The sequence below is a fragment of the Hyla sarda genome, chromosome 8, assembly GCF_029499605.1.
Source record: "Hyla sarda isolate aHylSar1 chromosome 8, aHylSar1.hap1, whole genome shotgun sequence".
NCBI classification, from domain to species: domain Eukaryota; kingdom Metazoa; phylum Chordata; class Amphibia; order Anura; family Hylidae; genus Hyla; species Hyla sarda.
Window position 1 is genome coordinate 27653967 of NC_079196.1, and position 14845 is coordinate 27668811.

The 14845-nt window shown below is 40.2% G+C and overlaps 1 protein-coding gene across 9 annotated transcripts in view; it reads left to right on the forward strand.

Moving 5' to 3' along the window:
* The window catches only part of KYNU (kynureninase), a 186731-nt gene that overhangs the window by 107482 nt on the left and 64404 nt on the right, over nucleotides 1–14845 (forward strand). For all 9 annotated transcript variants that reach the window (XM_056535590.1, XM_056535587.1, XM_056535589.1 and 6 more), the window contains 3 exons: nucleotides 902–973; nucleotides 6322–6396; nucleotides 11504–11650. In XM_056535590.1, the coding sequence (XP_056391565.1) occupies nucleotides 902–973; nucleotides 6322–6396; nucleotides 11504–11650 (294 nt within the window). The remainder of the gene's footprint in view (nucleotides 1–901; nucleotides 974–6321; nucleotides 6397–11503; nucleotides 11651–14845) is intronic.

The following is a 14845-nucleotide window of genomic DNA, read 5'->3' on the forward strand; positions in this document are numbered from 1 at the left end:
CGTACACTTACACTAAGATGGATCCTTTGGTGTGAAGCAGTGGTCTTCAAACTGTGGCCCTCCAGATGATGCAGAACTACAACTCCCAGCGTGCTCGGACAGCCAGCGGCTGTCCGAGCATGCTGGGAGTTGTAGTTTTGCATCATCAGCTTCTGTTCCCTGCCAGTTCTAATTAGACTGTATTCTCTTGTATCTTCTTCTTCTATATTTGTAAATACAGTATTTATATGCCTTAAAGGGGTATTCCAGGAAAAACCTATTTTTTTTTTTTTTTTTTTTTAGATCAACTGGCTCCAGAAAGTTAAACAGATTTGTAAATGACTTCTTTTAAAAAAAAATCTTAATCCTTCCAATAATTATCAGCTGCTGAAGTTGAGTCGTTCTTTTCTGTCTAAGTGCTCTCTGATGACATGTGTCTCGGGAGCTGTCCAGAGCAGAAGCAAATTCCCATAGCAAACCTATTCTGCTTTGTGCAGTTCCTATGGGAATTTGCTTCTACTCTGGACGGCTCCCGAGACACGTGTCATCAGAGAGTACTTAGATAGAAAAGAACAACTCAACTTCAGCAGCTCATAAGTACTGAAAGGATTAAGATTTTTTTTTAATAGAAGTAATTTACAAATCTGTTTAACTTTCTGGAGCCAGTTGATATATATAGTTTTTTTTTTTCCTGGATAACCCCTTTAAAATGTAAACAAAATAGCAAGTGCAAACAAAACAGTAATCTTCAAAGATTGCAAAGTTCTGCACAATGAATATGACCTATGAATTGATAAATGGGCTTTACAAGTGTAATATACCGGTGTATATTTTTCTTTAATGAAATCATTGCTATGGTTGCTGGATAAAAGCTCCCGTCTATCGTTCTTTTCAGCTTTTCCTCGTCTTTTGTGTTTTCCAGCTATCCTTTTACAAACCTACAAAAGATCGCCATAAGATTGTCCTTGAAGCAAAAGCCTTTCCTTCGGACCACGTAAGGACTCGCCTCCTCCCGAATCTACTAATGAGTCCTTAATGGACATTTTTTGTGTATTTGCCGTGGTGATAATCATCTTTTCCATAGCAAATCCGCCTCCCGGCATTCTATAGGGCTCCATTTGTTCCAGTTCAATAGAAAATGCGCATATTAGAGAACAGAATTGGATTTGCTCATTGATTTCTGTCTATATCTGGAAGCCATTGGTAACTGCCTGTAGCTGAGACTTACACAATGAGAAATCAATACAAGGGATGAGGTTTCAGAATGTCATGTATTTATACAGGATCAGCCAACTGGTGGGCTTACAGGTGAGGGCGCCCCCTAGTTCTCTCAGTAGGACTCCCATACTACATTGAGATATTTTCTCTAGTTATCTCAGGTCTACAAATGTTTTTATTTTTTTATGTAGTTACACGTAAAAAATATCTGAACTTTTTTTCCGTGTTGACATAAAGTCAGCAGCAATTTTTTAAATGTTCAGCTTTAGTCTGTAGACTGGGGCAGAGTCATCTGAGTCATCTAATTTTTTTTTATACTGCTGATTAGAGATGAGCGAACTTACAGTAAATTTGATTCGTCACGAACTTCTCGGCTTGGCAGTTGATGACTTTTCCTGCATAAATTAGTTCAGCTTTCAGGTGCTCCCGTGGGCTGGAAAAGGTGGATACAGTCCTAGGAGACTCTTTCCTAGGACTGTATCCACCTTTTCCAGCCCACCGGAGCATCTGAAGGCTGAACTAAATTACGCAGGATAAGTCATCAACTGCCGAGCCGAGAAGTTTGTGACGAATCGAATTTACTGTAAGTTCGCTCATCTCTACTGCTGATATTCTGTGTATGCATACTTGTCAACAGTCCCAATTTTGCCCAGATAGTCCTGAAAACCAGTTTAAATAAAGTCCACCCAAAAGCGGACAATTTGAGGCATTTCTAGTTTCAATGTTAGTAAGTATATAAATTAAATAATAATACCCTGCATACCGTCCCTCTGCCATACCCTAGTCAATAAGGAGCCACTGTAATCTATATTCTCTTGAATGGTGTTTTAAAGGGGTACTCCGGTGGAAAACATAGCAAACATATGCTGCTCTGGACAGTTCCTAAAATGGACAGAGATGTCAGCAGAGAGCACTGTGGTCATGATGTCAGCAGAAAGCATTGTGTTCTGTAGTATTCAGCAGCTAATAAGTACTGGAAGGATTAAGATTTTATAATAGAAGTAATTTAAAAATCTGTTTAACTTTTTGGTACCATCCGGAGTAAGGGTCTTTTCATACAAACAGTATTCTGCATAGATTTGATGCAAAGGATTTTCTGCTGCAGATTTCAATGTAAACTGAATGATTAAACACAGCTAGAAATTCTGCTCATCAAATCTGCGCATCACATCTGCGCAGAACACTGCACATGTGAATAGACTCTAAAGGGGTACTCTGCTGAAAACATCTTATCCCCCTATGCAAAGGATAGGAGATAAGATGTCTGACCATGGGGGTTCTGCCACTGGGGACCTCCGCAATCTCCAGGCCAGCAGCGGCGGCGTCCGGAACACGGACGCTAGTACGTAGCCATCACTTTTCCTCCCATAGACATGAATGAAGGGGGCGTGGCGATGTGCATGGATGACTGGGGTGCTGCGCCAGAGATCGTGGGGTCCCAAGGGGCGGAACCCCCACGATCAGACATCTTATCCCCTATCCTTTGGATAGGGGATAAGATGTTTTTTGGAAGGAGTACCCCTTATAAAGGTTCATCCAGGATGAGAGAAACAGAACCACTTTCTTCCAAAAACAGCGCCCCTCTTGTTCTCAGTTTGTGTGTGGTATTGCAGGTCAGTTCCACTGAAGTGAATGACGCCGAGTTGTAACACCACAGACAACCTGAAGACAGGTGCGGCGCTGTTTTTGGAAGAAAACAAGTCTGTTTTTTTCTAATCCCAGATAAGCAAACACAATGCACTCAATAGAAATGTCCATGGAAACTTCTAAATCAAGTGATCTCCAAACTGTGGACCTCCAGTTGTTGCAATACTACAACTCCCAGCATGCCCGGACAGCCGAAGGCTGTCCGGCATGCTGTGAGTTGTAGTTTTGCAACAGCTGGAGGCACAAAGTTTGAAGACCACTGATCTAGAGGATGTCATGTTCACGTCAAGGCGGCACAGGGTGCTTGCTTGTAATGATCCAAATGCTTGTGTCAGTAGAGCATAATTGTTGCAGATGTTCTACATTCACTGACAGCAAGCAGTGAACTTACAAAAACACAAAATACTGTTCTGTAACTTGGCATGGATAAGGCTAAAATAGGAACATAGGAACAGTTTCTCCTCGTAATTTTTGACAATGTATCACGGTATAGATAATCCTCCGTGAACTACAGGCAGTAAGAGCACAAAAAAAAAAAGACAGAAAAAAGAACAAAAATCTTTAGATGTCGGCCGCTGTCCACTCATGCAAAGAAGTCATTTCCACAGTCTCGGGATTTTCAGTAAAAAGAAACTTTTTTTTAATTAATAAGTCTCACAAGGATGATGCGTTGTGGGAAACAATCACCTTCATCAGATCAAGAGACAGTCACAGAGCCCGAGTCTTAGATACTTCCCTATAGAGCAAATTGGAGGGTTCTGGTTCTCATTGTAGAGACGCAGTGGTGTACGGAGGCTTAATATCGGGCAATGATTCATGGGAAGGAGTTATGCAAATTAGCTCTCTTCCAGAAAGAAGCCAGAGCCTCCTCCAAAAGAAATCACCCCATACTGCCCCATATATAGTTGTAGGCCCCTATACTGCCCCATATATAGTTGTAGGCCCATAGACTGCCCCATATATAGTTGTAGGCTCCTATTCTGTTACCGTATATAATTGTAGGCCCCTATACTGCCCCATGTATATAGTTGTAGGCTCCTATTCTGTTACCATATATAATTGTAGGCCCCTATACTGCCCCATACATATAGTTGTAAACCCCTATTCTTCCCCCATATATAGTTCTGTGCTCCTATACTGCCCCCATATATTGTTGTAGGTTCCTATTCTGCTACCTTATATAATTGTAGGCCCCTATACTGCCCCATATATAGTTGTAGACCCATAGACTGCCCCATATATAGTTGTAGGCCCTATACTGCCCCATATATAGTTGTAGGCCCATAGACTGCCCCATATATAGTTGTAGGCCCTATACTGCCCCATATATAGTTGTAGGCCCATAGACTGCCCCATATATAGTTGTAGGCCCTATACTGCCCCATATATAGTTGTAGGCCCTATACTGCTCCATATATAGTTGTAGGCCGCTATACTGCCCCATATATAGTTGTAGGCCGCTATACTGCCCCATATATAGTTGTAGGCCCTATACTGCCCCATATATAGTTGTAGGCCCCTATACTGCCCCATATATAGTTGTAGGCCCCTATACTGCCCACATATATAGTTGTAGGCTCTTATTCTGCTACCTTATATAATTGTTGGCCCCTATACTGCCCCATATATAGTTGTAGGCCCCTATACTGCCCCATATATAGTTGTAGGCTCCTATACTGCCCCATATATAGTTGTAGGCCCCTATACTGCCCCATATATAGTTGTAGGCTCCTATACTGCCCCATATATAGTTGTAGGCTCCTATACTGCCCCATATATAGTTGTAGGCCCCTATACCGCCCCATATATAGTTGTAGGCCCCTATACTGCCCCATATATAGTTGTAGGCCCCTATACTGCCCCATATATAGTTGTAGGCCCCTATACTGCCCCATATATAGTTGTAGGCGCCTATACTGCCCCATATATAGTTGTAGGCCCCTATACTGCCCCATATATAGTTGTAGGCCCCTATTCTGCCACATATATAGTTGTAGGCCCCTATACTGCCCCCATATATAGTTGTAGGCCCCTATACTGCCCCCATATATAGTTGTAGGCTCCTATACTGCCCCCATATATAGTCGTAGGCCCCTATGCTGCCCCATATATAGTTGTAGGCCCCTATACTGCCCCATATATAGTTGTAGGCCCCTATACTGCCCCATATATAGTTGTAGGCCCCTATACTGCCCACATATATAGTTGTAGGCCCCTATACTGCCCCCATATATAGTTGTAGGCCCCTATACTGCCCCATATAGGGGCCTACAACTATACATGGGGGCACTATACCTGGCCTGACAAAGCGCCTCGGCGCGATAACAGTCCGTCGCCAGCTCCATACCCCCGCGTCTTCACCACCTGCTCCCCTGCATGCTGTACCCCGCATGTTCATGTGAACAATAAAGAAGCTATTGCAAGCAAGTCTGGGTGCGTGCTCCGCATCTCTACTGTATGCTATATCTTCTACCACACCTGATTCCTGCGTGTCAGCACCAGTATAGACCCACTACAGCTTCCAGGGGACCATTTACTGCATATTCAGATTTACCTCGACTAACTGACCATTACACCAGGTAGTGCCGAGTGCATTTTTCTTGGAACTTTACTAAAATAATTTTGTTTTGGGGGTCTTAGTACTCACTGGTTGAGCAGTTGCTTAGCACTACAATACCCAGAATAAATTGCTTTCCCTCAGCTGCACATCACCCACCACCCTGCCTAATCCTTTGTCACAGAAATCCTGCCCAGAACAGTGTGCATAATCATTGAGGTTGCAGTGCCTGCTGTATACATTCTCTGTCTGTTTCTCCTCTGCTTGTAGCATCAATCATCACAAGGCAGCATCCTGTAAAAACATCTCATTGTCCTTAAATATCTCAATAGATATACATAGGTATATAACAGGGCGATGGTAATGATTTATGGCTGCAGGGCTGGTCAGAGGTAAAGTCATAACTCAGGGGATGAGGCTAGAGCTCAGAGACAGGATCCAGCCGCAACTCCTCCGACAGTAGAGGAGGATTAGTTATTTCAGGAGATAAGGGGGAGCCGGGGAGCTGCTGAAATAACACTACACTGACAATAAGAGGACTACACAACTTCCTGTCAGGAGAGAGGGATGATCCAGGGAGCTGGTGACAATACCAATCTGACAATGAGAGAACTACACAACTTCCTGTCAGGAGAGAGGGATGGTCCAGAAAGCTGGTGACAACACCATACTGACAATGAGAGGACTACATAACTTCCTGTTGGGTGAATCATGCAAAAACATGCTGAATTAACCATTACACTATATTAATCATTACACTATATTAGTAAGTTTTATATCTTGGGGTGATGATAGTCTTATTTAAATACAATGTTCTTATAACAGAATACCTCTTTAACTTCCTCAGTAAATCTCATTAGCTGCTGTATGTCATACCTTATACCATGTGATGGTTCTAAACAGACAATTGTGTCTTACAGTACGCTGTTGAATCCCAGATTGGTCTTCACGGTCTTGATGTGGAGACAAGTATGCTCCTCGTCCATCCCCGCAAGGTTCGTACCACTCAACGCTTTTATTTTTGAGTTTCTGTTTTGAAACCTCCATCTCTTCTTTACCCTTTATGCTGTTCTTTTTATGTTCTTTTTTTTCAAAGGTCTGTGTGAGATCAAGTGAACAAGCTAACAATATAGTGTTTGACAGCCGGGGTCCGAATGAATGTAGCGCACTGATACTAGTCCCTTGGGAATTAAAAATGGATGATATCATTATTATGCAGGGTTCCAAGTTAATTACACTCCGGGGAAATGAAAGCCTCTCGCGGAGGGAGAGCCGCACTTTATGGTTAATTATAACTCCTTTCAATGTCTTGTAATTAGCAATCATATAAAATAAGGAGGTTGGCAAATGTCAAGGTGTCATTTCAAGTGTGGCCTCCTACCACATTAGTACATTGCTTCATTTAAGACAAACCTTTACATTATCTGTACTTCATTCTAGGAGAGTAATTCCCCTAAATAGGAATCTCCAACCTGGAGGACAATTTTGTTTTTAGAATCAAAAAAAAAAAAATCAACATTCAGGGCTAATTAATTTTAAGCCCCTTATTGACCAATACAATTAAGGCCTTATTGCTCATTATTTATTCTTCTTAATGTTTTCAATTTTGCATTCTAATAGTTATAGCTTATTATTATTATTATTATTATTATTATTATTTTTTTTTTTTTTTTTTTTAAGTATACATTTTTTTTATTATTTTAATATTTTTAATATCAACCTTACCTAGCATCTTTTATGCAGGACAGTTTGTATTTTTAATGGCACCATTTGGGGGTTTATATCCCTTATTTATTAAAGCATACCTGTAATATCACAAGAAAAATGTATAAAAAATAATGCTTCTATATATTACTCACTAGGTCATGCAGATGATTTATATGTCTTTTTATGTGTCTAGCTTCTGTATTTGGCTCACAAATCCCTCTGTTCTGCTGCTCTTTCATTCTGACATCCACTGCTCAGGAATGGGCATGTCCGAGGCAAGCCCTGAGCCCGCCCTCACTTACCATGCATTCACTGCCTCCCCTAAATCTGTTGTGCAGTGCTGAGTCTCTTCATCCAGCAAAAATAGAATAAGCAAAATGGTGCACATAATAACTACAATTTATTTCATTCCTTAGTAAAACCAGCAGATAAAATAGTGCAATTAACCAAAAGATAGAGACGAAAACATATCTTAGGCCCAAAACAGAGGGACCCATCCTTCATTACGAAAAAGTAGCCAGTGGAAAGCAGGCAGTAGTGCACTAGATCTAGTAGTAGCCAGCAGAAGTCAGGCAGTGGAGGATTAGTGATACTTCTAGCCAGGCCTTGTGATGCCACTCCATGTGCTCACGTACAGCTATCATTCCTAATCCCGGACCCTGGCTGTGTATTACTTTATTTTTGCCAAGACAGCACTGTGACTGTTTTTTTGCACCAGATATGATAAAAAAAGAAGTTCCACAAGGCAGGATACCATTAAAAAATAGGTACACTACCACCCAACTGTGACCTTTCTCTGGAAAGAGTTTATCTAAAGCCTGCAGATGTAGTGCGTCACCGTCACCCGCTCCTGAGCTGCCCTAACCAACAGGCCTTCTGACATCCCAATCATCAAACTCCTCATCATCTCCACCACTCCTCTCAGTAAGAACTTCTGAGGTCTGATCGTAGCCTCCTTGATCAGCCTCAGCATATCCACCATGATGCCTTACAATCTCACCACCATGCCCACCACCACCAGTCCCACTAGTGCTATGCTCGGTCACTGCTTCCACATCCACCACCTCTACCCTACTCTCCAAGGGCTGACTCTCCTTACACAACGCCTTTTCATCAATAATGCTATCCTTCTGCTTAGCACTAGTGTGTGTGTGTGTGTGGGGGGGGGGGGGGGCACTTCCACCGCACCATGTAACTGTATACAATGAGGAATTCACTGATATATTGTCAGAATTTCCCTCCTCTTGAGATGACCGAGAAGGAGTCAACCAAGTCCACATGGGGCTTATTACTCTTTGAAATCACACAACCCCTGGAAGACAATGGCAACATTTCCTTGCTGATGCTCCTGCTACTATTACCACTAGGCACCAAGCTACTGCTACCTGTACTGGGTCTGGCAGATAGTTGGTGCCTACAAAGCTTCTTATGCCACCAACGTGCTGACTGGCAGTGGACGTGGCAGGGGTGCTCTTTCCTTTACCTCTGCATTCCTTTAAGAGACATTTAAAAAAATTGGATGTTTTTCTTATGTTTAGGGGTAATTTAGCACTCACCAACTAGTTAGGTGGCGGAGAAACTGTTACTGTGCAAGAGCAAGGACTACAGCTTTTGACAGGAGTCCCTGCTCCTGTACCTACTTTCTATGACACCCTAAACTCATAGTGTAGATTACCAAAGAAAGTACACCGAGTGGCCCAAAGATAAATAATGATGCTGCAAATGTGCACAGCTGCTTAGTGTTCTGTATAAGAGCAGGGACTCCTGTCTTTGATAGGAATATTAATGCCAAAAACGACAGGAACCCAAGTCGATTAGTTTATTCTAGACAAATTTAACTTGGAAAGTGTTCCAGTTGCCCAGAAAAATCCAAGATGACCATCTGAGATCTCCTAGGACTGTATCCATCTTTTTTTTGGCAGTCAGAGCACCTAAAAATGAGACTAATTTGGCCAGACAAAACGACTCGATGGCAAATCTACTAGATTCAGTTTTGGCCATTGTTACTTTAGTTTCACTTGTCTCCTCCCACTTGTCAGTTTGTTCATATGTTTCCAGGAGAAACAATAGAAAATGGCACAATGCAGAGAATAGACGCTCCAGAATTGTTCTCTCTTTTTGGAATCCAAGTATTCACACATCCCGAGAGCTGCCGGATCTTCTTTATAACAGACTGAATAAGAAGCACGGTAGATGTCTCTCCAAACCCAGTTTTCGTAAAAACATTTTTTTTCCCACAAAAAGGGACAATTTCTCAATGGTGTCATCATTAACATTTTAGAAGGCTACGATATACTCGCCAGAACATTCGGCGGGGCTGCGTGCCATTTTATGTCCCCGCCATTCTTTAAAGGCTATGTTCCGTAAAACCTTTAACGATTGCATTAAAGCCGTATAAATAACCGTATACCGACCGACTAATGAGTCTCCCAGCACACAAACATTTTACTCCCCATCTCCTTACCGTCAGGAGATTTACTGGTTTTAAACGAATGAAACCCTGCAGTGTGTCTCTGGTAAAGAGCTCCCCTAACTGCGAGTTCTGCAGCGCGCCGCTCCGATACCACTACCAAATTAGCAGAGATTTCTAAGAACGTGAGACAAAAACGCTGCAGGTCCTCGGGAGGGACATCTTTCGGTCATCAAATGAATTATTTATGGGCACAGTTCGGTCTTTGGCTCCCCTCCCCCGTCTATAAATTGGTCTATAGAGAGGACCAGGTGGTCAAGATGGCGAGAAGATGAAGCCTCCAGACTCTTCTGAAGTCGTAGAGATTATAGTGCGCACATCCCTTCCAGTCCAGCTACTTTGTACTGTGCAAAGCCTGGACTCATTTAAAGGGCAAGCGAGGATTATACATAGAAGATAAGGAGGCTCTAGAGCCAAGGTGTCCAACCGGCAGCCCTCCAGCTGTTGCAAGACTACAACTCCCAGCATGCCTGGACAGGTAATGGCTGTAGTTTTGCAACAGTTGGAGGACTGAAGGTTGGACATCTTGGCTGTCCGAACATATAAGGAGTTGTAGTTTTGCATCAGCTAGAGGCACCCTGGTTGGAAAAGAGCAGTGGTCTGCAAATTGTGGACATCCAGATGATACAGATGATACAAAACTACAACTGTCTGGGCATGCTATGAAATGTAGTTTATATCAACTTTATGGTGTATAATATCTATCTATCTATCAATCTCATATCTATCTATCTCATATCTATCTATCTTATATGTATCTATCTCATATCTATCTATCTATCTCATATCTACCTATCTATCTATCTCATATCTATCTATCTATCTATCTATCTATCTCATATCTATCTATCTCATATCTATCTCACATCTATCTAGCAACAGAAGAATGCAGCAGCACACTGCCAGCACAAGGATATAGGTGAAACATGAATATGCAGATAAAACATGGAGAGCTATACAGCTAGATGTATATGTGCAATACAGACAAAGAATAAGTCAGCCAGCACTTTAGTTGATACCAACTATTATATGGACCTGGCCACGGGGGAGTGGCTACCTCCATGTTGGCTCTTGCACCCCACCCACCTCTATCAGGTGTATATAAGGTGTCTTGGATGTTCCATATCCTGCCATGCTTACTGAACTGTTCACACAGAGGCATATTCACAGTGTACGGTCCGTCCCAATGAGGCCACCTTATCGCGGTGGGACGGTCCAAGCTATTTGACCGCCGGCGGAGACAAATTTGCGAGCTAAGTGCCTCACTATTTCATAGTTTCACATTTGCATCTATTACACCATAGCTGTATAGCTCTCCATGTTTTATCTGCATGTTCATGTTTCACCTATATCCTTGTGCTGGCAGTGTGCTGCTGCATTCTTCTGTTGCTGTATATCTAGCCTAGTAGCGTGCACCTGTAGGCCAGGTCCATATAATAGTTTGGTATCAACTAAAGTGCTGGCTGACTTATTCTTTGTCTATCTATCTATCTATCTCATATCTATCTATCTCATATCTTTCTATCTATCTCATATCTATCTATCTATTTCATATCTATCTATCAATCTCATATCTATCCATCTATCTATATATATCTATCTATCTAGCTCATATCTATCTATCTAGCTCATATCTATCTATCTAGCTCATATTTATCTATCTCATATCTATCTATCTATCTATCTATCTATCTATCTATCTCATATCTATCTATCAATCTCATATCTATCCATCTATCTATGTCTATATCTCATATCTATCTATCTATCTATCTCATATCTATCTATCTATCCATCTATCTAATATCTATCTATCTATCTATCTATCGATCTCATACCTATCTATCTCATATCTATCTATCTATCTATCTATCTATCTATCTATCTATCTACCATCTTCTCATCATTTCCTTCCTTACACACAGGGTGAAGACTCTCTGAGGACTGAAGATATTCTGTCAGTGATAGAAAGAGAAGGTGCCTCTATAGCGGTCATTCTATTTAGCGGAGTACAATATTACACTGGACAATTATTTGACATTCAGAGAATTACAGAAGCCGGGCACAGAATGGTAAGTGCCGTCCACCATGTGTCAGGAGCCACGTGCCTTTCCTATGACATCCTCTAATAATGTGCACTGGGCAAACGTGACTTCTTCCAGGGACTTTTTTGTCAGTCAGCAGGAAGGTCCCTGCAGTGCTGACTGTATCTTCTGTCAGGCTGTGTCTCTATCCTGACTCTCATTTCATATCATTGGCCTTTGGTGACTTCACCTCCCTGCCCTGGAGCAAAACATAACTAATAACTGCGGCTTATTGACCCGGATTATATATATATATATATATATATATATATATATATATATATATATATATATATATATATATATATACACATATATTATAATCAATTAGATATAAATTAGTTCTGTGTGTGTATATATATATATATATATATATATATATATATATATATATTATAATCAATTAGATATAAATAAGTTCTGTGTGTATGTATATATATATATATATATATATATATATATATATATATATATATATATATATATATATATATATATATATATATATATATATATATATATATATATAAACATCCAATTGGTATAGGTCACAGCAAAAAGTATGATGACCTAAATAAAGACCACAGCCTTTTTGAAACTGGGAGTCTGCATACTTTTTGCTGTGACCTATACCAATTGGATGTTCTGTATCTGGACTGGTTATCCGGATGGTCACGGGCATAAGAGCAGGGACTAGTGCTGTCTTCCTCCTTGGACGTATATATATATATATATATATATATATATATATATATATATATATATATATATATATATTATAATCAATTAGATATAATTTAGTTCTGTGTGTATATATATATCTATATATATATATATATATATATATATATATATATATATATATATATATATATATATATATATATAGAACAATTGATAGCGCAAAGGGAACCTTTTAAATTATTTTATTGTATAAACATAACACTCGTGGTAGTAATTAAAATATGTATTAGCCACCATACACTACTTATATTGCCTCATCCATTTATAGAGATGTATCACAAGTTGTAGTCCGTATGTTCCTTTAGGCCACAATGTTCATTAGTGCGTTTTTAAAGTGCATATGAGAGTGTGCTTCTTAAGTAGTTGGTGCTTCTAGTTTCTTTCGGATAGGAGCCTCTTTATAGGTAATTGCCGGTCCGACGCGTTTCCTCTTACGATTCTTCCGGGACTTGTTTTCGGCTTTTTTTACTCCTCCTGTATCCTTTTTAGATGCGGCACTGAGGACGGCCGTCCTCAGTGCCGCATCTAAAAAGGATACAGGAGGAGTAAAAAAAGCCGAAAAAGAGTCCCGGAAGAATCGTAAGAGGAAACGCGTCGGACCGGCAATTACCTATAAAGAGGCTCCTACTACTTAAGAAGCCGAAAAAGAGATAAGTGCAATAAGTGCTATGTGTAATAAGGAATATGTGCAATAAGTGTGTGCAATAATTCAAATAGACATGATCATAATGTGCAATACGCATCGTTCTATGTGCAAATATCTAAAAGACTGTGACATAATTTGCCATTAACAGATGGACAGTAAGTTGCTATAGAGGCACACAATCGAAATACCTCTATGAATAATAAAAGCACATCCAAAACTTCTGTTACCACACATGGACAATCAAGGTGTGTGGGAGGCACGTACAGAAGACAGAGGTCACTAGCGCACCTTGAATAATAAGTAGAAAACGCACACTCTCATATGCAATTTAAAAACGCACTAATGAACATTGTGGCCTAAAGGAACATATGGACTACAACTTGTGATACATCTCTATAAATGGATGCGGCAATATAAGTAGTGTATGGTGGCTAATACATATTTTAATTACTACCACGAGTGTTATGTTTATACAATAAAATAATTTAAAAGGTTCCCTTTGCGCTATCAATTGTTCTACACATTATTGGGAGACCTAACAATATACGGTACGGACAAGTACCTCAGTGGATTACGTATATATATATATATTATAATCAATTAGATATAAATTAGTTCTGTGTGTATATATATATATATATATATATATATATATATATATATATATATATATATATATATATATATGTATGTATTTTTTTTTTAGGAACAGTAATTTGAAGGAGCAAATGTACGCGCGTATGTAGCAGAGCTAAATTTGTCATTGACCCCTTGTGTACCAGGTGTACTCGCAGTCCTATACAAAAATTCCTAATTATTAGTGTTGCTCACGAATATTCGCAATTCGAATATTCGTCGCGAATATCGCATATTCGCGAATTCGCGGATATTACGAATTTCGCGATTAAAATTCGCTATTACGAGTATTCGTCTTTTTTGCAAACTTTTTTAAAAACTGAGCACATTGTAGGGATCTCCTTTGACTGATAAATGCAAGGCTTGTATCATTAAAGACCCAGGGAGGAGACTGTGAGGCGAAAGGTTTATGCGATGCGAATATTCGTGGAAATTCCGCCCTACTTATGCCTGTGAGCCAATGAGAGTTCTGCAAGCACAGTTGTCAGAGCTTAGCAACGTCCCTAGCAACGTCCCTCGCATGATGTTATAGCGCGCATGTGCAGACGAGCGAAATTTCGCTATTAATTTCGCATTCGCAATAGCAACATTTCGCAATTCAAAAAAACTTCACGAATATAACGAATATTCGAATTTCACGAATATGGGATGAATATTCGTCCTCATATTCGCGAAATCCCTACTAATTATCTGTTAAGATGTTGCAAAGTGCTGTGATCAAGCTGATAGAGCTCTGCTACATCTGTCCCTAATTCTTTTGACCTGTTGGGATGAGCATTAAAACAGAAATTGTCATTTTGAAGCTATTAAAGGGGTTATTTAGACTTACAATAACAGAGCTGATTTCTTCAAAAAACTGCTCCACACCTGTCCTCAGGTTGTATGTGGTATTGCAGCTAAGTTCTATTAAAGCAGTGGTCTCACACTTTGGCCCCCAGATGTTGCAAAACTTCAACTCCCAGCATGCCCGGACAGCCTTTGGCTGTCCGGGCATGCTGGGAGTTGAAGTTTTGCAACATCTGGAGGGCCACAGTTTGAGACCTCTGCATTAAAGGGGTACTCCGGTGAAAACCTTTTTTCTTTTAAATCAATTGGTGGCAGAAAGTTAAACATATTTGTAAATGACTTCTATTAAAAAATCTTAATCCTTCCTGTGG